The following is a 23,439-nucleotide window of genomic DNA, read 5'->3' as shown; positions in this document are numbered from 1 at the left end:
ACCTGATCTAGAATGGGACGTTTGCCTTTCTGGGGGGGTGTACCCACACACAGCTACCTCACTTACCTATTATTCACAGAGCTGTATGCTGTGAACATAGCATAACATAGTTCGATCAGAGATCGAACTGAAAGTATGTCACGGTGCTGAATATATTCCCTAGTGATATCTAGTTTCAAAACATGGCAAAGTCATCACCTATGAAACCCTGGTTTAGCTGCGTGAGCACCACGAGCTTCAGCATCCTTATCTTGTGAGAGATCAAAATAATATAGTCTTCTTGTAGTAACTGTAAAAACTAGAGGACATTCTATATGTGTGCGTGTGTAATCACCTAATAATAATCCCACACAAATTCCAGGAATGCTACTCACGACACCCTTGTATTAAAATGTTATTCAAAGTTCTCACCTTTCTGAAAGATGTTTATTCTGCTCCTACTGGTGACATCTGCATGACCATCAACCCTTGGCTAAAGCCACACTGCACTGCAAAGGCGTGGTTAACACTACTCAGAATATTTTCTTTCTTGCTTTTTTTTGTTGTTGTTGTTGGTCGTGGGGCCTGAACTCTGGGCCTGAGCACCGTCCCTCAGCTCTTCAGCTCAAGGCGAGCGCTCTACCACTTGAGCCACAGTGCCACTTCTGGCTTTTTTGTTTATGTGGTGCTGAGGAATCGAACCCAGGGCCTCATGCATGCGAGGCGAGCGCTCTACCCCTGAGCCACTTCCCCAGCCCCCTCTGAATATTTTCTTCTAAGGGGTGGAGCCTGCCTAGAAAGCTGGGGCCTGATGCTTCTTAAAATTTGCTAATCACATCTGGTTTGGTTTTAGACATTTTCTGGGGTTTTGCCAACAGCTAAAACATTTTAATGGCTACAATAAACCTCAAGGCCTCATCAAATCTTTGCTGTGTGTGTGAAGATTATGTCCTCTTCAATTAAACATCCAATCGCGGCTCACACGAAGGCCTTGTGGGGACGGCGGTGAGGCCGAATGGGAGAGCCGAGATGAAACGGGCCGCCAGCATTCTGGCCATTTTGCCAGATGGTATTTAAAGGAGAAAGAAATTCATTAGAGAGCCCAGCATCTGCATGTTCCTTCAATGCGTACTGGGCACCGTTCATGTGTTAAGCACACTGGCATTAGCAGGGCATTTTTTGTGTAAATAGTCAATGTGTGGGGGGTAGGGACGGCATTCCCCATTTGTTTTTGTGGTAAATTGTGTCTTTTGGAGTCGTTCGATTCAGAGGAGAAAATTAACTAAGGTGATGTTTGTTTTTTCTTCCTGAGGCAGCTTCACCAACTCCAGAAGATTCTGCAGATCTTGAAGCTGGCTGAGGACAGTGTGAGGACTGAAGGGCCTCAGTGGCCGACGTCGGGAGACTCCGGCAGCCGCTGCCCCCAACTCCCTGGACCCCCTTCCTAGTGACTTCTCTATCCCTGTCTATTTATCATCCGACTCACTAGCATGTCAGAGGGGCCAGTGCCTGGAAGAGAAGGGGAAAGATCAAAAAGAGATCAGATTTCTCCCGAGAAGTCTACGCTGGGGTCAGGCCCTGGGCTTCCCAGGGAGCGAAGAAGTGGGAGAGCTGAGCACTCAGGACCGGCCCTTGCTGCTGACTCTTGCTACCATCTGGGGGACAGGCCTGGGTCCTAGTCCCGCCTGAAGAGGGACCGAGAGGGCTCAGAGACGGCTCACACTGCTTGATGGTGATAGGAATCAACTTCCTCAGTGTAGATACAGACAAAAGTGTCCATTACCCGTGACAGACGGAAACAATGGCTCCAAGCTCACAGGTCCTAGTCCTGGACAAAGCTCCCAGTGGGATGAATCCACTCCCCCAACCGCATCAACAGGGGGAAAACCCACACACACACTCCTCTAAAAGTCATTTACAAGGTAAAAGTATGCACTTGTAACCACTTTCCTGATTGAAGCAAGTTTTATGCCCAAAGTAAAAATAAATGGCTCTCCCTGCCACTGGGAAAGGACCTGTCCAGCTCTGCCTCCATTTCAAAGCTGCTCGTAGCCTACAACGCAGGTTCTGACCACTCTTTCACAATAAACATCTTTTAATGTTTATTTTATGTCTTAGTGTAAAACTATTCCTGGTTGAAATTCTTTGCTCCCTCCAACACCCCTTCTGGCACACAGGGTTCCATTTCCACATTAACACGCTCCCTAAATCCTCTACAGCGATCTTCAGCTGGAGTTACACAAGCTCCAAGGAGAGTATTTATGTTTCTGGACAAGAAGATGTCTCCACAGTAAAAACAGTAGACGACTGAGACGCCAAAGGAAAATTCCTACTCAAGCAAGACGTACTTTTACTTTTCAATAAAGTCAAAAAAAGGGGCTTTTGCAATATCACATTTTGAATAACTAAAAATGTAAATGAAACTGTAATAGAATGCTTACTGTGGGTCTATGGTTGCATCCATACAGAAGCCAAATATATAAAGATGCTAGTGTACATGAGTGATATATGTGCATGTGTGCATGTGCATGAGCATATATGTGTGCACACATGTGTGCAGGCATTCACATGTGTACAAGCAGCAAAGTAAGACAATGCATTTGCTCTAATTGTCAGTTTAGTCCAATGCCTCTGATTGACAGCATGATACAATTTCTCTTAAGTCTTGTTTTTTTCATCTGTAAACAGACTTAAGACAGTTTCTCCTTATTTGGTGGTGATAAGGATAATAGAAAACAGCATGGTTCCAAAAAATAGTTGGTGCTATTACTAAAAAAGCCGTACCTACGAAATGTGAGAAACTGTAGGTATGACAAGACATGGACAGTAAACAAACAACCAGCCTTCCTAAAAGAGAGCAGCACATCCACGCATCCACCAATGCTCGGGGCAAGGCCGAGCTCCACACGGGACGCAGCAGACCAGAGAGGGGCGGGCCTGCTGCGCTCCGCGCACCTGACATAAACGGTCCTCCAACACATTTCTTAAGAACGCATCTTTGCAGTTATCAGAGTAGCACAAACAATTCCTGTTACCTTCCAGTTGCCTCTTCAGCTTTCTTAAATCTTTCACGAGGTCTTCGAACCTGACCTGGGAGGCCAGAAGGAGGTCTTGTGGCTCAGGCAAGGGGAAGACACTCTTTTCGGTCCCGGCTTCCTAAGGGATATTGCAAACAAAGGAAGAGGTACATCTTCTCGCCCTTCTCATTGTCAGCCAAAAATGCATGGCACTGGCATCACTGTAACGCTCCCTCACCACTCCCAAGTGTGGCCGCCACCATATTTGTAAAGCGTTTCCAAGTGCTGCTTCATTTACCTGAGCCGGCATTTACTAGGGGCAGGGTTGGTATGGTTTTGACAAGCTCCTCTGCGCTATCTCATGGAGGACCTAAGCTGAGAAGGCAGAATCTCAGGCCCAATAAAACCGAGACCAAATGTCTTTCCCAGCCCCCTGCCTTCTCCCCAGACGCAGGTCTCAGGCAGCCTTCAGCGCTTCCTCTCTCCACAAGCACCACGCTGCCGGCTTCCCTTCACAGCCCGTCCTTCCTCACTCTCAAGCTGCTTCACCAGGCGCTGTGTGATCTGGCCTCTGCTGCGCTGCAGCCCTGCTTCTTCCTCCCGTCCCCACCTCCCTCTAACCTTCCTGAGATGGAGACAAGGCCACAGTCTCTGGTCTCTAGGCCTTTGCCACCCCTTCCCCAGGGACTCCTTACTCCTCCTTGTTCACCCTCATACCTCCTTAAGAGACTTCCTTTCAATCTCCAAGCTTGGGTGTTTATTTCCTGTATTCCAAGAGCCTCTGACACCCTGATCACAGCACTTACTGCCTTCATTTAAAAACTGTGGTGCTAGCTTGTGCGTTTTCCCACTAGACAATAAGCATCTAAAGGGCAAGAACTCTGCCTTGTTCTCAGGATATCTACAAAGCCTGGCATGCCAAGAGACTGTGCTGGCTGGTGGGCACTGCTGTAGATAGCGTGTGTAATACGCTTTAGGAAAATCTGCACTTTTAGCCAGAATCATCTAATTGATCACATTTCCTTGTGGTTTTAGGGTCCTGGATTCGTTCCCTTCCTTTAAGCCCCTTAGCTTCTCTATGGACACCAGAAAAAGTGGTTTTCCTCACTTATCAGAATATAATAAATTTATGTTTTCCATTGTTCTACATTTATTTTATTGCTTTAGAAACACTGGAAGGGGCGCCCTAGTCTAAGTGCTAAGACAGAACATCTAAGAGGCTTAACTGGTGAGCTGCGCTGCAAGGACTCAGGAAGCAGACCACCTTCCAAAACTCCTCATCAGAGGAACACAGAAAATGCCAGTGGGCAAATCAGCCCGGTAGTAGCTTTTGCAAAAGCTACTCAGTGTTGAATGGAAGACTGTGTGTGGACTTCTTCAACCTGGACCTAGACTGAGATCCAACCACAGGCCTGAGAGTCAGGAGTCAGCTGTGGTTCACTACCACTAATCACAAAATCATCACTTATATTCCCAGAAGAAAAGGGTGGTTTCACAGACCAACGATCCCACATGCTGGTGAGTGAAGAGCATCGTGCAAAGGGCAAGCCAGTAAACCACCACACAGGTGTGGATGGATTTTTCTAGACTAGGCCACGCCGGTGGTTGTGACTATTCTTTTGATAAGCTTTCCCTCCAGGAAGTCAATTTCATTGGATTCTCCATTTTGTAGGACAGTCTCAGCCTTTCTATGCAATGCGTTCCACTTGGTAGAGGCAGACACTATCAGGTCAATCTGCTTTAGCCAGCATAGAGTTAGAAAGGTCTTCTGCCAGCAGGCAGGTGATGGAGCCTGCCATCCTGGCATCTGAGACCCAGACAGGAGAACAGAGAAGATGGCGACTGAGACCAGCCCGAGCTACAGCAAGACCCTCGCTCAAAAACAAAGCAAAAACGAAATGGGAGGGAAGGACGGGGGAGAGGGCAGGGAGGGAGGGAAGAAGGAAGGAAAGGAGGGAGGAATTTTATTTAGAGTCTCACTATGCAGCCCAAACCGGCCGCAAATTCACTATGTGGCCCTGCCTCATCTGAGATGACAGGTAGGTACCACTGTGCTCATCACTGAATGACCACGAAGTAGATTCTTTTTAGGGAGAAGAAGAGAAAAGGGAAGTGTGTGTGTGTGTGTGTGTGTGTGTGTGTGTGTGTGTGTGTGTGTGTGTGTGTGTGCATGTGTGCATGTGTGTGTGCATGTGTGCATGTGTGTGCATGCGTGTGTGCATGTGTGTGCGTGCGTGTGTACATGTGTGTGTGCGTGCGTGTGTGTGTGTGTGTGTGTGTGTGTGACTCTGAGAGGCATCAGAAGTAAAAATCCATTAGTAAGCAAGCGTACTAGTAAGGGTGTGGTTGGAGAACATCATGTCTTGGATTAAATCACAGAATATGTGTAAAGGAAAAGTAACAACAGCTTGGATGCAAAAGACTAAAGTGGAGTGGAATCGTCTTAACTCAATTGAAAATGGGGCACTGTTTTTGTTTTGAATGGAAGCATGCTGTCCGAGCACAGGTAAATGGTGTGGGTGCTATGGAGGTGCCGCTGGTAGTGGAGAGGCGCTGGGAGACACTGAAATCCTCCAGGAGTCTCCTTAAAGCCTCTGTGAACTGGGGTGAGCAGGAAGGAAAAATACAGACAATGAGCTTAGTTGAAGTCAGAGAAGAGCCAAAGGTGCCAAATGACCAAGATCTGAGGAGTTAGGTAAATCTATCAGAGAGGGAAGAGATCTGATGGCCTGCATGGAAGCAGAGCAGTTGGGAGGGAGGGAGGGAAGGGCTAGGCAGGTTCATTAAGAGGAGTTAGATCCATCTATCAGAGAGGGAGGAGATCATAGAAAGGAGCTGACCAGTGCTTAGCTTCTCTGCATGAGATCTTTCTCTTTTTCTTTCTTTGGTGCCTGGGAAACACTCTGCTTCCATAGCGAGTTAGGCCCGAGTCCTGACCACATGTTCCTTTGTGATTTTTCTCTGTTCATACTAATTGTTTTATTTCTCAGAAATAGTCGCTCTTTGTCTCACAGTGACTGGCTCTTTGTACTCAGTTCAACAAGAAGGAAAGAAACAGAAAATTGTGATCAGGTTGATTCTCACAGACATATTTGTTTCTAATTGCAAATATAATCTAAGTAGAGGAAGGACTTGTTCAAATTCAGTGTCTCCAACTTGTTCACAGCTGCACTGTGGGTACAACATTGGGTATTACTGTGCCTTGACTTCTTTTTATTCTGTATCTCAGAATCCAGTTTCAACTATAAGCAGTTACCGAATGGAACCCGAGTTCACAGAGAACCTCACAATGTGACCACAACGCAACTAAGGTGACTCAACAAAGCTGTGTTGTACACTGAGAATCAGTAGACGTGTGCCAAGAACAATTCTTCTCTTTCTCAAAGTTAACATTGCTCTCTCGGTTTCACTATTTTTTTTTAAACCCTGGAGTCTGGAGAACATTCAGAGCTGGGTGTGAAATCATCTGTCCAGCTATCCATCACCCAATTGCTGAATGCCATCCATGCGTCAGAGTTGAAACCCCATTAGCACAGTTTCTATGTGGTAATATTTCTTACCTGATCGTAGTAACGCAGGTAATACTTCACAACATAGTCCACCAGATTAATTCCATTATCCTAGGTTTAAAAGAGAAAGCAAATGACAAGCTGTTCACAGGAGTCTCTGCCCTGGTTCTACAGTTGAGATCAGATATCTCAAGTTTATGATACTGATACTTTGTGAGATTTGGTCCTAATTCTGTTCAAAACAAACAAGATTTTCCTCCATTAAAAAAAAAGTCAGCTATACAAAGAAATGACTCTACCCTGTCGTTTGTGGGGAAAATAGATAGCTTACAAGACCTCTGAGACCATGCCTAAAACAAACAAGTAAACAGAAAATTGGTGTCTCATATTTTCTGGCATAAAGCCAAGACAGGAGACGGGGTATTAAAGGGAACAGAAAGCCCTCCCTCCCTTCCCACCTTTCAAAAAAATGTGTTTTCTTAATGGCGTGAAAAACTATCAGAGCCAACTTAAAAGGAACCACGCCACTTTATGACCCCAGGAGGCCAGAGAGAGGCCCTCCCACAAGGCAGCCTTTGTGTCCGGTTCACAGGGGTCTAATTCTAACTGGCCGGAGCATTTCCCCTCCCTCCACCCTCTCTGCCCCCCATGGGACCCCTTGATATGGGCTGGTTGTTTCTAAAGAGGTAGCCCTGCAGGGGTGTGGAGCCTAGTGATAATCAGGCTCAGAGAGCTGACCAGAGACTCCAGACCATTGTTGTGAGGGAAAGAATTCAAACACTCCGCTAAATTGGTGATTCCACAGTGTTGTGCTATGCAGGGAGTAAATTACAAGTAGCCAGAACTAAATTCAAACACACTCCAGCCTTTGCACCACAATGAATGTTTTAATGTTTTATCTTCCATTGCAGTAGCGGCTCGGATTACTCATGTATGTTACACCAAAAACAAAAAAGGGAACTGTGTCACTAAAAATAAGATCTAAGATGAAAAACCTATTTTTACTCCAAAGTCCCAAGAAAGTAGAGAAGACAATTCATGTTCTCAAATACTTGATTACTGTTAGGGGAAAGAAAGAGCAAGAAATGTAACACTCGGGAGCACCTTTTGTTATTTCTATCAACAAAGGCAATTGAAATCATAAAAACTCATCAAAAATAGATACCCGACTCTTGACATCCTTGAGTTTGGGCAGAATTTCTAGGCTGTAGCCATCTGCTTGTCCTCTGGTCCTGTTCCCTCCATTCATGTAATTTCCAAACGCCAGGATGAGAGCCAGGATGTCCTTCACGCTCTTCATGCTCAACAGGCCCTGTGAGGACAAGCGCGGGTGAGGACAGGCCCAACTCCAACCACACAGTAGTCACTGGGTTCCAGGAGTATTTGTACCAACCAACCGCCTGATGCCTTGTTACCAAGAGTATTAACAGCAAACGAGGTGAAAATACACGTTAGGAAGCCATCGGTGTCTGTTCTTGATGAAAAGAACTAAAGCCATATCTTCTACACACTCAAAAACTATACACAATACACGTCCTAGTATCGAGGATGGACTCTTCATATTGATAGCTCCACTTGACTTAATTTTATTTTTCATTCTTAAAGTACTTGCAGACTGATTCAAGGAAGTTAATAGAATTAGGCTTTATTTTTGGTGACCTCAAAGTAGAATGATATAGAATGTCTTTTCAGGATCTGTTTGGGGACTATGTGCCTATGCAAACAGCACAGTTAAACACAGAGTAGACACAGGAAATGGGAGTACAACCTCACAATAATGCATTTTGAGGTCATAGGTTATGTTTACAGTGCTTTTAAATGCACATTGATTGTTTATATATATATTTATATAAACTTCTACCATTCTCAAGCCGCTTAGGATTTTCTTCAGCTCCTTTATCTCATTTATTTTTCCTCTCTTTTATTTTTGCTTCAGGTACAAATTTTCAAATGGAAGCATTTTTCCCCTTTATACTCTTTTTGTTTGTCTTTTATTTTAGGGGAAAGAAAGTAAGCAAAACTCTCTAGGCAGCTTCTGCTCTTCCCCCTCAGGGTACTCGGGTAATATTTATGCTTTCTTTATTAGCATCTTTTATGAAAACCTCTAGGTAAGCCATGAAGTACTCAAGTACGATGTCGAGGCACCTCACGTCCCCAGAGCATGGATCACCGTGTGAGAAAGACAAAGACGAGAGTTTAATTGTCTAATGCACACCAGTACAGTGACGTCAACAGACTTATCTGCCAGTCATTCATGATCGTCAGTTACTTCACCCGTCAAATCTCTAGAATCCTTCTAATTTGGGATATAGACAGGTTTGAGGTGATCAGGTATGATCAGCAAAATTCCCTTATGCAAGTTGAAGAGGTAGAAAGGGAACAGAGTACACCGTCTGGACTGCTCCTTAAGCCTGTGAACTCCTGGCTGCCTCCTCTCTCTGCCTGAATCTACATGCCCCCTTCCTTTCTTCCTCTCTCGGGCAGGCCAGCCACACACTCACCTTCGGAGAAAGCAACAAGGTGTCCACAAGGCACTATGGTTGCTTTCTCTGACTCCTCACTTCCTCCTTTACTGGACCCCACGGAAGTCAGGCCAGCTTTGAACTTCACAGCAAACATACCTCAGAGGCTCGCGTGACAATCTCAATCTTCCGGTGTAAAGAGTTGATGCTCTCCGAGAATACAGATCTGAAGATTATGCACTGGGCACGTTCGGCAAAATTAGGGATCTGAGCTAACTCATGTAAAAACCTGTCAACAGAAAAAAGAAACACTGAAAAAAAAATCATTCTGGTTAGTAGAAAAGATCTTCCATGAGAACAGTGCTTGTTTGAAAATTTCAGCTTGTAATTATGAAAGGTACCAAACAGGCTGTCTAAAGGAGTTACTGTTCCCAACAGGGCCACTGTGCTGAGGGTTTCTGTGGCGATGAATAAATGTATGGTGTATACACTTAGGAACACAAAGGCTATGCAAATGTACTAAAGAAGTTCTCTGTGGCTTACTACTCAAGCAGGGGTGAACTTGAAATGGAAAGTCTTTTAGTTTATGAGAAAAATGTCAGAATGAGTTCTCTTGTACTGAAGCATTTTCTAAAAGTACATCCACATGGGCAAGCAAAGTAGGTTCTTCATGTGAATATCTAGTCAACTGATTAAAAAAAAATTCTTACTGTGGTAAGATGGCTTCTGTTTTTGCCCACTTATATAAAAGTCTGTAACAACCGAATTCTCCATGTCAACGTACTCACATAGGTAGTTCATAGCCCAGTATGTGGAGCAAAGCAAGGAGACAGTTAAAGCTTCTTCAAGACCTGGCTGGAGTTGGGTACCAACCTGCACACAGTAGCTGACTGTCTGAGCAGTTGGCCACTTCATCCTGTGTGAAATTAAACTGGAAGAGCTACACACTGTCCAGGCCAACTACCAGAGAAAAGGATATAAACTAAACTGTGTGGAAACAGCTGGATATGAGCTTAGAAAGGGAGAGAACCAACTCATGGTCATCAATTTCATTTTGAAATGATGGCTGATATTTCTGGAAGTCTTAGTCAACTTATAACAACCATTACCTTGACATTTTGCAGTCTCCCACTAAGAACACTTTATAGGGGAGCAAAGCTGTAGCTCTTTTTTAGTTAGTTTATTTAGTTTTGAGACTTTCTGGATATGCAGGCCAAGCTATGGAATGGAGTTTAAACTTTTTCCTAATGAATGACAGGTCATAAACAGGGAAATGATCTTTCAGCTTTTTGTCTCATGCAGTCATCACAGTCATGCTTAGCTGGAAATGACAGTGGATTTGAGGCTGAGGAAATTACTGAACCACCACTGTAATCTTCCAAGAGGGAGGGAGCTGTGGGCCTGAGTGGATGGATGAGGAACGTACCCAAGAAAGAAGATACAAAGCAATCAACTGATCCCATGAAGATTGAGAAGAGTCCTGGTTGACCTCTGGATTTTGAGTTTAGATAGATATATTTGGTAGAATGTGAAAATGAAAAATATTGGAAAAGCAAATTTGGAAAAAAAATATATTTTGTTGGTTGTGGGGCTTGAACTCTGGGCCTGGACGCTGTCCCTCAGCTCTTCAGCTCAAGGCGAGCACTCTACCACTTGAGCCACAGCACCACTTCTAGTTTTCTGATGGTTTATTGGAGATAAGAGTCTCACAGACTTTTCTGCCCGGGGTTGGCTTTGAACTGCGATCCTCAGATCTCAGCCTCCTGAGTAGTTAGGAGGACAGGCGTGAGCCACCAGCACCCGGCTAGAAAAAAATATCTTTAAACTACTTTCAATTCAAAAATAACCAGGCAAATACTCGAGGAAAGGCTCCTTTCCCATTTATCTATTTTATTTATCAGAAGAACAGGTTAAAGGCTTGGAAGCACAAGTGTCTGATACCTTGTTTCACCGCTGTTTTATACTCTACAGATACGTGCGTGGACAGTAAGCCTTTTATGTGTTCCCAAGCATAGGATTTTGAACACTGGGCCTTGGTGCTTGTAAGTATCCATTACTTGATTTCCTGTGATCGTCTGACTTTATATCCAGGTTCTATGATTACACAGCGTGGAGGAAGCCCCACCCTCTGCATCTAACGCAGGCCTGGGTCCCAGGAAGAAGCGTAACTTCAGCTGACACATACACACGAGGGAAGTCCTGCGCTGCAGAGCCAACCTAGCCGACAGGCGGCATGGATGCCATGTGGCCCCTCTGGCACCACCATTCTCTAAACCTCTGTAGGCATGTGTTCACACCATTAGTGGTAAAACACAGTCTCACGTAGTCACGTGCATGCTTCCAGAAAGGAGAATCCAGGTACGTGAGGTCTAAGTTAGCTGTGCATCTGCCATTAGAACAGGCCAACAGGTATGTGGCGTCTCCATTTAAGGCCATGGCAGGTGAGCATCGGCTCCACCAAATCCAGAAGCATCTCCTCTCCCCTCACCACCCTCTCTGGGCGGGAGGTAGAGGGCTACCCCCGGAGGGTGTGGTTCTCAGACAGCCTCGTCCCAGAAGATGACACCTCTGTGGAAAATGGCTTTCTGAGCCTGGCATGGGGTGTAAGGAGCTGATGAGGTGAGAGGGGAGGCTGGCCTCTCCATGTCATGATTTATGGGACTGGGCGCCGCAGGACGCCGGGGAAACTGCAATGCTAAACCATAAATGAGTCATGTTTTCCAGTATGTAAAACACCTTTACAGTCAGTCACTGGGAGTTAGTGGCAGATGATGTGCCAGAGAATCAGATTTTGGCATAAAGCAGACAAATGCTGTACTGTGCTGGCGGTGGAGAGCAAAGGTGACGCTAACCCAGGGCCCTGGACCTCTATCTACCTCTCCCTCCATCCGGCGCCCGGCGCCTCTGCAGCACAGCATGGCAGGCCTCTCTGCCATAGGACACAGCTGTGAGTGATCACAGAGCCGTTGCAATGATTATGAAGTGCTCCTCCAGCTAGACAATCAGCACAAAACCCAAGAACAATGGGCTGTCTGATGATCCGCTGCCACCATTATTCTATGTCCTGGCGATTAGTCTTGGGAAGCAGCGCTAGAAGGAGGATTGCTTCTGGTGGCAGAAACACCATCTCTCCTGACTGCTCATCCATTCTGCCAAGTGGGTGAGGGGTTGGCAAATCAACTCTGTAGGTCTAATTCAGCCTGCAGCGTATGTCCTGACTTAGGAAACTTAAGAATCTTGGTTTTCATATTTTTAAATGGTTGAAAAAGAACCAATAGAAGGTTAACACTGCTGACATGTAAAAGTGATATGAATTCAAATTTCAGCATTCCTAAATAAAATCCCATTCCAAGAACAGCCGTGTTTCTTTGCTGCCTTTGCACTTCAGAGGCTGACTTGAGTAACTGTGACAGATCTTTTGACCCACACAGAATAAAATACTAGCTCATCCTTCACAGGAAAAGCATTTCAAGTTCCATTCTGTTTCGCTGCCTAACCCCAGGGCTTGGTATGCCCTTTGGCCCCAAACACTTCCCACGATCTTATCAGCATGCCAGTGTCTCAGTGTTCATGGCTCCTCCTCAGCCCTTAGGAATTAGGTTGTGACATTAGCAAACGCAACGTGGGATTAGTTGGTGGATGCTGGGTAGGATGCTGACGAACAACAGCGGACTGAAGGCAAGGAATCCCATTTGAGCTGACTCCCAGTGTTCCTAGGCTTGGGGTTTGGGGGTGTTGGATTCAGCTCCTTGTGATAGGAATTCATCTCGGGTTCCCAAACTACCAGTAAGGTGTGGTTGTCAGCATCTCAGGAAACCCAGACCTCTCTACCCACCCATATCTCTGGAGAACCAGACGGGGCCCTGGCACCTCAGAGCCCCAGGAACTCATGTGAGTCTTAGAGACTCCAGGAGCCCAGGCAAGGACAAGGCACACACGGAATGGGAGTCAATGGAGAGGAGAAGCTGGCTCGGAGGGAAGGTAACAAAGCTGCCGCTGACTTGGGAGGACCAAGGAGAGAATCTGGGGGAAAGCAGGCATATTCAAGCTACATGTACTGATTATGACATTGAAAAATCAATTTGAATTCTGTGGCTCTGATACCATCTTTTCAACTGCATCAGCAAACCCTAACATGGAGCAACGCCTTCTTCCTTCCTTGGTTACGCTTTTGGTTAGGATGTTTAGTCTAGAAGGAATTAAGGAATTGGTAGGAGAAGGAAGGGGTGGGGGAGGGGGACACACTACCCAGCAGCACAGATCTCAAGTCTGCTTTTCCCAGCAGCTGGATCATTCTTCCCTCTGCAAAGGTCACGGGAATGACGGTGCTGTAACTGAGCTCAGAGCGCAGTTGGACCTGGGACAGTCGGAACTGAGAGGCAGCAACACAGAGACTGCGGCTCTCCTTCCGTCCGAGGAGGACAGAGTTCAAGTGTCCTTACTGCTCAGGTTTGTCCAGCAGCTTCAGGTCCTCGTCTTTGGACGTCTCATAGTACTTTCTTATTTTAACCAATTCATCCTCTTGGGCTCGCTGTTTGGGAGAAAAAGTTCATGGTGGTTAAACATATGCAATTCTCTTTTTGGCACAAAAGACCAACGTGGTGTCCCACTATCCTAGCTCTGGTACCAATGATGGAACCGGACTAAGCAGTTTGGTAACGGGCCCGCCAAGGTCCCTGGTCAGACAGTAGTAGAGCTGGACCGCACACCTCACCCCTACAATCCCAGGCTGGCTCCCATCTCAAGTGTCAGCCACTCACTGGGCCTAATGGTAGCCATCCGGGCTGGCATCAGCGTTCCTGTGGATACCAGGAAGCTCATCTTCATGCCAGCGGGCAGCAGGGCCAGGCTCCGGGCACCTGTGTGGTGGCTACTGCGGCTCATGATGAGATCTATGCCCTCAGTGCCAGGGGCTTGCTCCTGTGCACGCTGGCATCTCCATGCCTTAATCTTTTCCATGCTATGTCAATACCCTGTCTAGCAAAGAGCATGAGTGGTCTGGAGATTCTTAGAGAAAAAGGAAACGATGGACACTCTGGCTCTGTATGCTTTTGACACTCACATTTTCGTATAAGGCCGCCAGGGTCTCCAAGTCAACCACGGACTCATCCACGGTAAAGATGGCTGCGGAAGAGAAAAGGCCAGGGTAGGGCTCTGAGCGGTCCCACGGCAGAGGCCCCGGTCAGGCGTCCGGGCCCCGGTCAGGCCTCGGGGCCCCGGTCAGGCCTCAAGGCCCTGGTCAGGCCTCTGGACCCAGGTCAGGCGTCCGGGCCCTGGTCAGGCCTTGGGGCCCTGGTCAGGCGTCCGGGCCCTGGTTAGGCCTTGGGGCCCTGGTCAGGCGTCCGGGCCCTGGTCAGGCATCTGGGCCCCGGTCAGGCCTCTGGGCCCCGGTCAGGCCTTGGGGCCCCGGTCAGGCCTCGGGGCCCCGGTCAGGCCTCGGGGCCGGGCCGGGGAGCGCCTGGCACCTCGCTCTCCAGCTCCCCAGGCTGCTTCTGCAGCCCTGCCTTTCCTGCACACCAGGGGGCTTGTTCCTATGATGGCCTTGCACCATGCCCTGCCTGGTTTAATTCCTCAGGCCCCTTGTCCTTTCTGCAGTTTAATTTAGGCTCCACAGGAGAAGTGTTTGTGCTTTAAAAGTCAATCAGTTTGTAGGTCTGAAGCACAATTTTAAATCTTTCTTCCCGGCTGGTAATTGAAGAGATTTAGCACTTAATGCACCAGAACTGACTTGTGCCCATTACCAGAAAGGGAAAGAGAAAAAAGAAAATGTTGGCAAATTAAGTGAATTCAGGCATGTGATTTCAGGGACCTTTCTATGGCCACCGCAAACATCTTGTTTGGGTTAAAAAGACAAGAAAGAGTAATAATTGCACCAATAGCAAATTAAGATTACAGAAACCTCCCATGAGTCAGTCTTAAGACAAGTTTTTATTCTCGTGATCGTACCAGGGTTCTTTGTTGCTCTGTTTCTTGAATGAGCCATTTCTCTGTTAACTCATATTTTTATCATCTCATCTTGAGAAGCTCCTTCCCATAAATTCTGAGATACAAACATTGAGATTTTAAAACCTTAATGGATTTGGCTATCGAAGTGTTTGAAATGAGCAGGACACACATCTTTAAATAATTATTTAAAATTAATAAGGTTTGTTCTTTAACCCACCTCCCTTCCCTGCCTTTACTTTGTGAAATTAACCAGCCCACTAGTAAATTTTCTCCATGGAGGGCTAATTAATTTTATTAAACCCACTAGTGATACTCAGAATGTCTTCAAGCGTTGCTTGTACCACTATTCTGTCCAACCCTGTTAGGCTGCTTTTTGCCAGGTTCTTCTGACCTGGTAGGGATGGACTAGGTTGCTTTTGAACTGTATTTCTCCTTCTGTAGTGAAGAATCATATGAAGTCCTATACCTGTGGGTATTGGTGTGTGCTGCGTGATTCCCGGGGAATGAGTTCTGCTGGATGTGAGGGACAGTCTTTTGACAAGTACACGGGGTCTTGAAAAAGAGAACGCAGAGACACAGAAGGAGGGGCAGGGTACGGACAGATGACAATATTATACTGTGATAACAGAGCACCTGGGGAGGAACGAAGCAGATAGAGGGACTAGTCGGGGAAATGTAGAGAAGTTTAGGATTACTGTAAAGTTTCCACTTTAAAATCTACATATGTATCTTAACGATAAAATTTTAAAAATTCAAAAATGGAGGAAACAGTATCAAGAGATCACTTGAGTCCAGGCAGCTATGTATTTCTGTCATTTCTGTTATTTCTGTCTAGAATGTCCAAGGAAGGAAAACCCCCAAAGCCTCAAGTCCTAGGGTTTCTAGGAGAGTTAACTTACATGGACATAATGCCACTGCCTATTCATCCAATACAGTTCACACTGAGGCCCAGAACTCATTCCTGACAATTCTGGATTAAAATACTAATTCTCTAATACAATGTATTAGAGAATCAGTGGGTGGCCTCTGGTTAAATCATTCTTGAAAGCACTTACATTAAAACTATAGATCATTACCTACACAAACCCATTTCGTTAGTTAATTAATGATCACAAAGTGTAAAGAAATCAATCTCTGATTAAAATACTATTTTTTGGAGTCATTTAGGATCAGGCAGTTCCACTTTGTAGTATAAAAACACATGCTCTGCCAGGCGCCAGTGGCTCACGCCTGTCATCCTAACTACTCAGGAGCTGAGATCTGAGGATGGCGGTTCGAGGCCAGCCAGGGCAGGAAACTCCGTGAGACTCTTATCTCCAATAAACCACCAGAAAACTGGAAATGGTGCTGTGGCTCAAGTGGTAGTATACACAAAACCTTGGGCTCAATTTCTAGTACAAAGAAAAAAAACAAATGAACAAATAAATGAAAGCCACTACCACCACCAGTAACAACACACACACACACACACACACACACACACACACACACACACACACACACACGCATTTGCTCACTTTCTATCTTATAAGATGAATTTCAAAATGCCCTTCCACACAGTTTTCTAGCGTGCCACAAGGCCCTGCTGCAGCAACCCGCAGCAGTCCTCGCTTCCTGCGGGCTTGTTACCCCAGCCCTCCTCCCGCCGCCGCCGGTGTGCTGGCGGTGAGGGCAAGCCAGGTCTCAGCTACCTTGGAATCAATCATGGTGGTGGGTTTCACTTTTATCTCCCGCCCTCCTTGTTGGCCTGCTCACACTGTCAGTTCAGTGAGAATATTTCAACCTCACCTCACAATATGTCAAAAGGAAGTAGACACACGCTGTGAAAAGCTGGTAATTTTATTGGGTTCCTTTACCTTTAAAAATCTGTTACTTGGTTGAGTCTGGTTTCTGGGCTTCTTTTTTGCAGGGAAATTGAGGCAAACATTTTTATGTGGTCTCTGGTGCCTGCTCTGCACTCCAACAGTTATACACACAAGAATCATTAGAGTAGTGTTTTGCCCATTAAGATATAATAACCATCAGCAGGGACAAAGAGCAGCTCAGTATCACAGATTCAAATTAACAGGCACACATAAAACTACACGCCTGCATTAGGTGCGCCGCTGGACTGGGCTCTCCCACAGTAGGCAAACTGCCTGTGGAGGAGCCAGGTTTTCACTGTGTCAGCAGGAAGAACAAACAGAAATTCTTCCTAACCTTGAACATGTCTCTATCTCCAACTCTACCATGTCCATAAATAAAACGTGTGCTTGCTGTTTGAAGGACTTCTAATTAATAAAAGACAAGGGGAGCCACATATGAAGTTATTGGTTTCTTTTCTTTGGGTGGTACCAGTGATTGAACACGCAGCTTAGGCACACAATCTACCTCTGAATGACGTCCCCAGCCTGGGAGATGCTCTCTTGGACTGAAGGAACATCTCTGGAAGAGAAAAATGGGAGACCTGGGACACAGAAGGTGTATGCCTTTGTCTGTGAGATTAACACAGTGTAGAAGACATAACAGACAGCTCGAGCTGGCTCACCAGTCTCTGGCTGGTGATGGTTTTAAGAATAATATTTATGCAGTCTGTTTTATTCTTCATGTTTCCTTTGGTAACTGACAGGATTATCTTCCCAAAAGCCAGTGCCTAACAATGGTCTACAAATGGATTCGATTTATTCTCAGCCAGACTTTGCTGATTTCCAAGTAACATTAAACTTCCTTGATTTGCTGAAATTATTAAGAATGTTAAGGTTTCAATAAAAGTTAGTTGTTAGAGAAAAGGGAATAATATGAGCAAAGTGACAGAGAAAGCCTTTTTTAAAAAATGCCCATACAACTTAAAGAGAAACTCCCAGAAAGCTTCTCCCCAGACTGTTCCCAGGGAAAGGAAAAGGTAAGCAGTGTTCCGGAAGGAGACAGAGGTGGAACTGGAGAGCTGAAGGAGGCGGGGACAGGAACCTCTTCCTGAGGCTCAGCTCCCAAGAAGGAAGTTCAGGCCGTGGTAAAAGCTGCAAGTGGTGAAGGGAAGGGGTGGCAGGAGAAGAGCAGAGAGTGGGACCGTTCCCAGGCCGAGCAGAAAACCAGACCAGACCTGCTCCGGCTGAGGAGCCCATGACAAAGTCAGACCGACCACACGTCCCACATCCCATGACGCCAGGCATGCTGTGCAAAAACACCAAGCCCTTGCTTGGTGTAAGTACCCGAGTGCAGCGCTTGAGGGCGCTGGGTTGGGACCAACGTGACAGATTCGCTGTCCTCTGTGGCACAGCGTGGGGCCAGTAGGCACACTTTCCTGGGGGTAGCAGCTGGTAAGCAGGGCAAGATCGGCTGGGTGAGTCACTGTTCTGCTTTACAGATACTCAGACCACACAACTCGATTTCTCAAGCTCCATTCTGCAGTCAGCAGCCGACTTCCCCGGCAGTGAGAATTTGCTGCCATGAGATTCTACATCATCTTTTCTGCTCAGATGCCAGGCTATAAATAACTACTTCACCTTGTCCTGTAAAAAAAAAATCTAAAAAGCAGCTGGGTGTTGATGGCTCACACCTGTTGATCCTAGCTCCTCAGGATCATGGTTCAAAGCCAACCATGGCAGGGAAGTCCCTGAGACTCTTATCTCCAATTAATCACCAAAAAGCTAGAAGTAGAGCTGTGGTTCAAGTTATAAAGTGCTAGCCTTGAGCAGAAAAGCTCAGGGATAGTGTCCGAGTCCCGAGTTCAAGCCCCAGGACCAGCACATGCACACAAAATCTGAAAACTACCAATAATCAACCAATGGACCAACTACCTGCAAAAATATACAGAGAAAGCGTGGCTTCTAACGGGCATCACGTGCCTTTTGTACCAATCAGAAATAATTGAGCAGGAAGCACATGGGGTTCATGTTCCGAAAGTTCATCTTTGTTCTTTATATTCATGTCCAGTTTAACCATCATTTAACTATCACTAATGCTAATTCTAATGTGCTATTTCCATTTATTCAATAAAGTAACTTGCAGAAATGCAGAATGACCAATATTGAAACTGGGTTATAGAACACAGACTTTTTCAACAAAGAACAACAATAAAACCCTGTAATTTGACAATACTTTATCTTAACTAAAATTCACAGAAACATCAAGTCAATTTTTTCTTGAAAAGATAGCCATAATTAAAACGTGACACTTCACTCCTAAACACACTGAAAAAGGAAGGAAAGACATATAGAGAAACGAAGAAACAGCAACCAAAGTTGTTCTAGATGCATAAAGAACATATTGCTGAGTGCCTGAATGTCATACTAGCAAGGGAGGCTTTTATTTAGGCTTTGACGGGTGAGTGGCAAAGCTAAATGACACAGCAAGCAGGAGTTGTCTGGGAGACAGACAAAGTGACAGCTACAAAAGGGACACTTAACTACTCCATTCCAAAACCTCAAAATAACACCATCTTATAAAGCAACAAAACCTTAGTTCTTGCCCAGGTCCATGCATGTGCGGTGCCTCGCGGAGCCTGTGGTGCTGTTTTATGGGTACAGTGAAACTGTCCATGGTTCAGACCTCAAAGACGGACAGGGAGCATGGAGCCCACAGAAGTCCCCTCTGGTCTGCCTCTCCTCCCGGGAGGGAGTGGGACGAGAAACAGTTTAGGTTAAGCTGCTTCTGTTCTTCCATTAGCTCTGGTTCTTTTAAGCCAAAGTTACATTCTAGGCAGACTGGACAGTCTCAGCTACTGCCCGAAGGGGAGGTACAAAGAAAGGCTTCCTTTGGAACTCAGGTCTGGGGTGGAGGAAGGCACAGTGGTTCAGAGAGGTGGGCGGGTCCTAGCTGTGCAGCTGCTCTAGCCTCTGGGGAAAAGCATGGCTAATGTTTAGTTCACTAAAAGATTAAAAATATATTGTATTTAAGGAGCTGCCATTCAACAAAGCAGTTTATGAGTACCGTGCATCTTGATCAAACGTCACCCCTTTCAACACTGTCACCAACGTTGCATTGCCTTTTTAATGAGCTCTATTGATACCTGACAAGGGGCCTGACAGTGGTCCACGTGGCCGTGGTATGTCACAGGCACGTCACGTGTGGCCGTGGTATGTCACAGGCACGTCATGCGTGGCCATGGTATGTCACAGGCACGTCATGCGTGGCCGTGGTATGTATGTCACAGGCACGTCACGCGTGGCCGTGGTATGTATGTCACAGGCACGTCACGCGCCCCTGTGGAGGGAACGCGCCTTCCGCCAACACTGCGTTTTCTTTGCTCTCCACATATTATGATGGGGGGAGAGGAGGAATTAAATGATGGATTAAAAAAACTCCAAAATCTGTTTTTAACTAAACTTCACAAAACAAACAGGTTGGCCTTAAAGATTCCTTCAGAGAGACCCTAGAGAGAAGGTTATCCTTCAGTAACAAGAAAAAGGTAGAATGAATGCTATGCCTTTACCCGTCACAGAACCAGGTAAAAACAAGGGCAGCCAGAGTAGGTCTGTCAAGAAGGTGAGCCCACAAACACAATGACTCTCTGAGATGTGAGTTGTGGTCACTACGTCCACAGCAAGTCCCATCCTAACTGTATTAGGCTGTCGGAAACCTGAAGCCACTAGAAATAGCAAGGCATTAAAATACTATTTGTCTTATTTAATCTTAGAACTATCCAGATATGTACATGACACAATGCTCTGTCTAAAGCACCCTAAAGACCCCTTAGAAGACTTTTCGACCTGATACACACTTTGAGCAAGGTAGCAGGTAGCACAACTCAGTATTTTTGTAGGTGCCAATAACAAACTTGCTGAAACAAGTTAGAAAGCAATCCTGTTCACAATCGCCTCAAGAAAAATCAGGTTTTCATGTCTTACAACGTGCATGCTAGCTTTGCCACACACTTTTGCAACATAGGTGTTTTAGCCAGCCCACCTGGAGAAGCATGCTGTGTGTGCGTGTGTGTGTGTGTGTGTGTGTGTGTGTGTGTGTGTGTGTGTGTGTGTGTGTGTGTGTGTGTGTGTGTGTGTGTGTGTGTGTGTGTGTGTACTGGTAGGGAGCTGGGAGGCTGAGGCCTTTTGAACAGGCTCTTCTAGGCGACAGTGAGATTTCATCTCAGGATGACAGAAAAACTCCATGGCAGATTTCAGATGCCCATCCAAGCTCACTCTTCCTTGGCCAACCCTTCTGGGCTCAGGCCTAGTGGGCATTCTAAGTCCCCCTCCTGTGTGGAAAGCTCTCTGCATCTCACAGAGGTCAGACGGCTTGCGGAGAACCGCAGTCTACGGCCCTGGGCTACCAGGAACCGAAATGAAAAATGCTTTATTTTGATGTTTGATCAAATAGTATAAATAAAAATCCTGAGTGTACGGGAAACTCTGCACGCATGCCAGGTTGTTTCTGGCACCTTGTCTGTGGCCATATACATGCAAGTTTTTATTGGGAACACTCAGCAGCAACTTCCCATCATCTCTCCTGGGACAGGAGGGGAGGAGCTTGCTCATGTGCAACAAAAACACCAATTTGCAACCATGCAGACAGCCGCTGTGTCCACAGCTGCTAACGGCTTTTAAATATTAGACAGTTCATCTCAGAGATGGAGAACCAGAGAGGCCACGCCCCTCCGCAGCAGGCCTCTGGCTCGGTGTTATGTACTCTGGCAGTGTATGGAGTTCGCCTTGTCCTCAGAGGTGTCAGAGAGCCCTTTGGGTAGAGCAGCACGTGGCGGGCAGGCTGGGATTGTCAGGTGTCGCTGCGCACGTTAGCCTGCACAGGCCTTCCAGCCCTCCCTCAGATCCACCCTCGGAACAGAACCCCCTCGCTTGCTTCGCGCTGTCCATGGTTTATTACCTGTGGCTTTGAGTGACAAGTAAACCTCAAAAGGGATTTCCAAACAATGTCATCCTGCGCGTGCACTGCGCGGCTGGGCAAGGCAGCAGCTCTCTGTTAGTTACATTCATGGCTGGTTGTGTTTCAACTGCTCTTTGATCTCCTGGGTGTTCTCTTGCTCCTAGCTTGGTGGCATGTGCCTCTCTCAAGCCAAGGCACCCCAAACAAGGCAACAATGTGTTTCACTGATGCTGTTGGGAGGCGGCAGGGCACCTGCAGTGCGGGCTGAACGGAGCGGTCTCCTCGGAACCCTACGCTCCAGCACGCCAAGGCCGATGCATGATCTAAGCCGCGCCTATTACGCTGGGCGGTGGTGACTAACCATAGCCATTCTCTCTCTCTCTTTGCATCACCAATAAAAGGCAGGGATCGTGTTCAGACATCTCCAGTGCTGTTATCGTCGACGGCCAAGTCAAAGTGACTTGGTGTGCCTGCATGGGCAGTTACCTCTCCCTTTCCCTCCAGCTCCTAACTCAAGATACTCACAGACCCTCCTACCATACCACTCACCTGTCTCTCCCGTTCCCTTTCATCTAGAGTTTTCTACTGTCCATCTCTATTTGTTGTCTTCTGTGATTCATTTGTTGAAGAAACCTGTCACTTTTCTTGTCATCTCCCCCGTTTACACCTTGCTGATTGTGTTACCATGTTTTTTTTATTTGTCATGGTCTACTGTCCCCTTGTTCTTTGTAAACTGTTGGAGATGTAATTCTTTTTTTTTTTTTGTTCGGTCATGGGGCTTGAACTCTGGGCCTGGGTGCTGTCCCTCAGCTCTTCAGCTCAAGGCTAGTGCTCTACCACTTGAGCTACAGCGCCACTTTCCATTTTATTGGTGATAAGAGTTTCATGGACTTTCCTGCCCGGGGCTGGCTTTGAACTGTGATTCTCAGATCTCAGGCTCCTGAGTAGCTAAGATTACAGGTGTGAGCCAATGGCGCCCAGCTAGAGATGTAATTCTAAGGGAGGGAGCAATTATAGCTGGGTACCAAGCACAGAGGATTAGTGGTGGGGATTTGTAGCTGGGTACCGAACACAGGGGATTTTCTACGGCATTCTGATGTATGTGCTTAAAATTTCACAATAAAACATTTAAAAGATTTCCAAGTTGGACTATTAGGGAACAGAAAGAGGGTCCATAGGAGCAGAGGGCAGGCAAGGATGGGTATGGGAAGGTGTGCTCAAACAGCCCATATACACGAATGAACACGTCCTAATGAAATACACTATTTTGTACAATATACTAGAAAGGTGGAGGAAGGATGGAGAAGACTTACCTTGCTGAATATCCTTCATTTCTAAATGTAAACTAGATATCAAGATTCCCACAGCTTGAGACCGTTTTCCATCCAATAACTTGATGATCTGGAAGTATTTTTAAAAAAATGAAAGTTCAAATAACCACACAATCTTTCAGAGAGCATACTGAGGACAATACAACTTTCAGATATACTGGTCGATGAACTAACTGGGTGCCACAGTCCTATGCTCCCCATAATACTTCATTAAAAAGTAGCTTGTCCACAATTAAACACATTATATAATATAAAGGAAAAATATCACAAAGAAATCAACCAGCTTTGTACAAACAGTTAAAGCCTTTACAATACCTTATTTTACTATTTTTTGTTGTTGTTATTTTGTTTTCTGATCCTGGGGCTTGAACTCAGAGTCTAGGCACTGAAGCCCTGA

At 46.1% G+C, this 23,439-nt stretch overlaps 1 protein-coding gene across 1 annotated transcript in view; it reads right to left on the bottom strand.

Moving 5' to 3' along the window:
- Positions 1 to 23,439, bottom strand: part of Fmn1 (formin 1) — a 225,881-nt gene that overhangs the window by 70,115 nt on the left and 132,327 nt on the right. The window contains 7 exon segments of the mRNA XM_070005715.1: positions 3,015 to 3,135; positions 6,557 to 6,616; positions 7,671 to 7,817; positions 9,127 to 9,256; positions 13,410 to 13,498; positions 14,030 to 14,091; positions 23,025 to 23,112. Of these exon segments, the coding sequence (XP_069861816.1) occupies positions 3,015 to 3,135; positions 6,557 to 6,616; positions 7,671 to 7,817; positions 9,127 to 9,256; positions 13,410 to 13,498; positions 14,030 to 14,091; positions 23,025 to 23,112 (697 nt within the window).

Source organism: Dipodomys merriami, unplaced genomic scaffold (genome assembly GCF_024711535.1).
Source record: "Dipodomys merriami isolate MVZ:Mamm:240054 unplaced genomic scaffold, mDipMer1.0.p SCAF_69, whole genome shotgun sequence".
Taxonomy (NCBI): domain Eukaryota; kingdom Metazoa; phylum Chordata; class Mammalia; order Rodentia; family Heteromyidae; genus Dipodomys; species Dipodomys merriami.
Note: the sequence above shows the minus strand (reverse complement) of the source record. Positions and strands in the feature narration are given on the sequence as shown.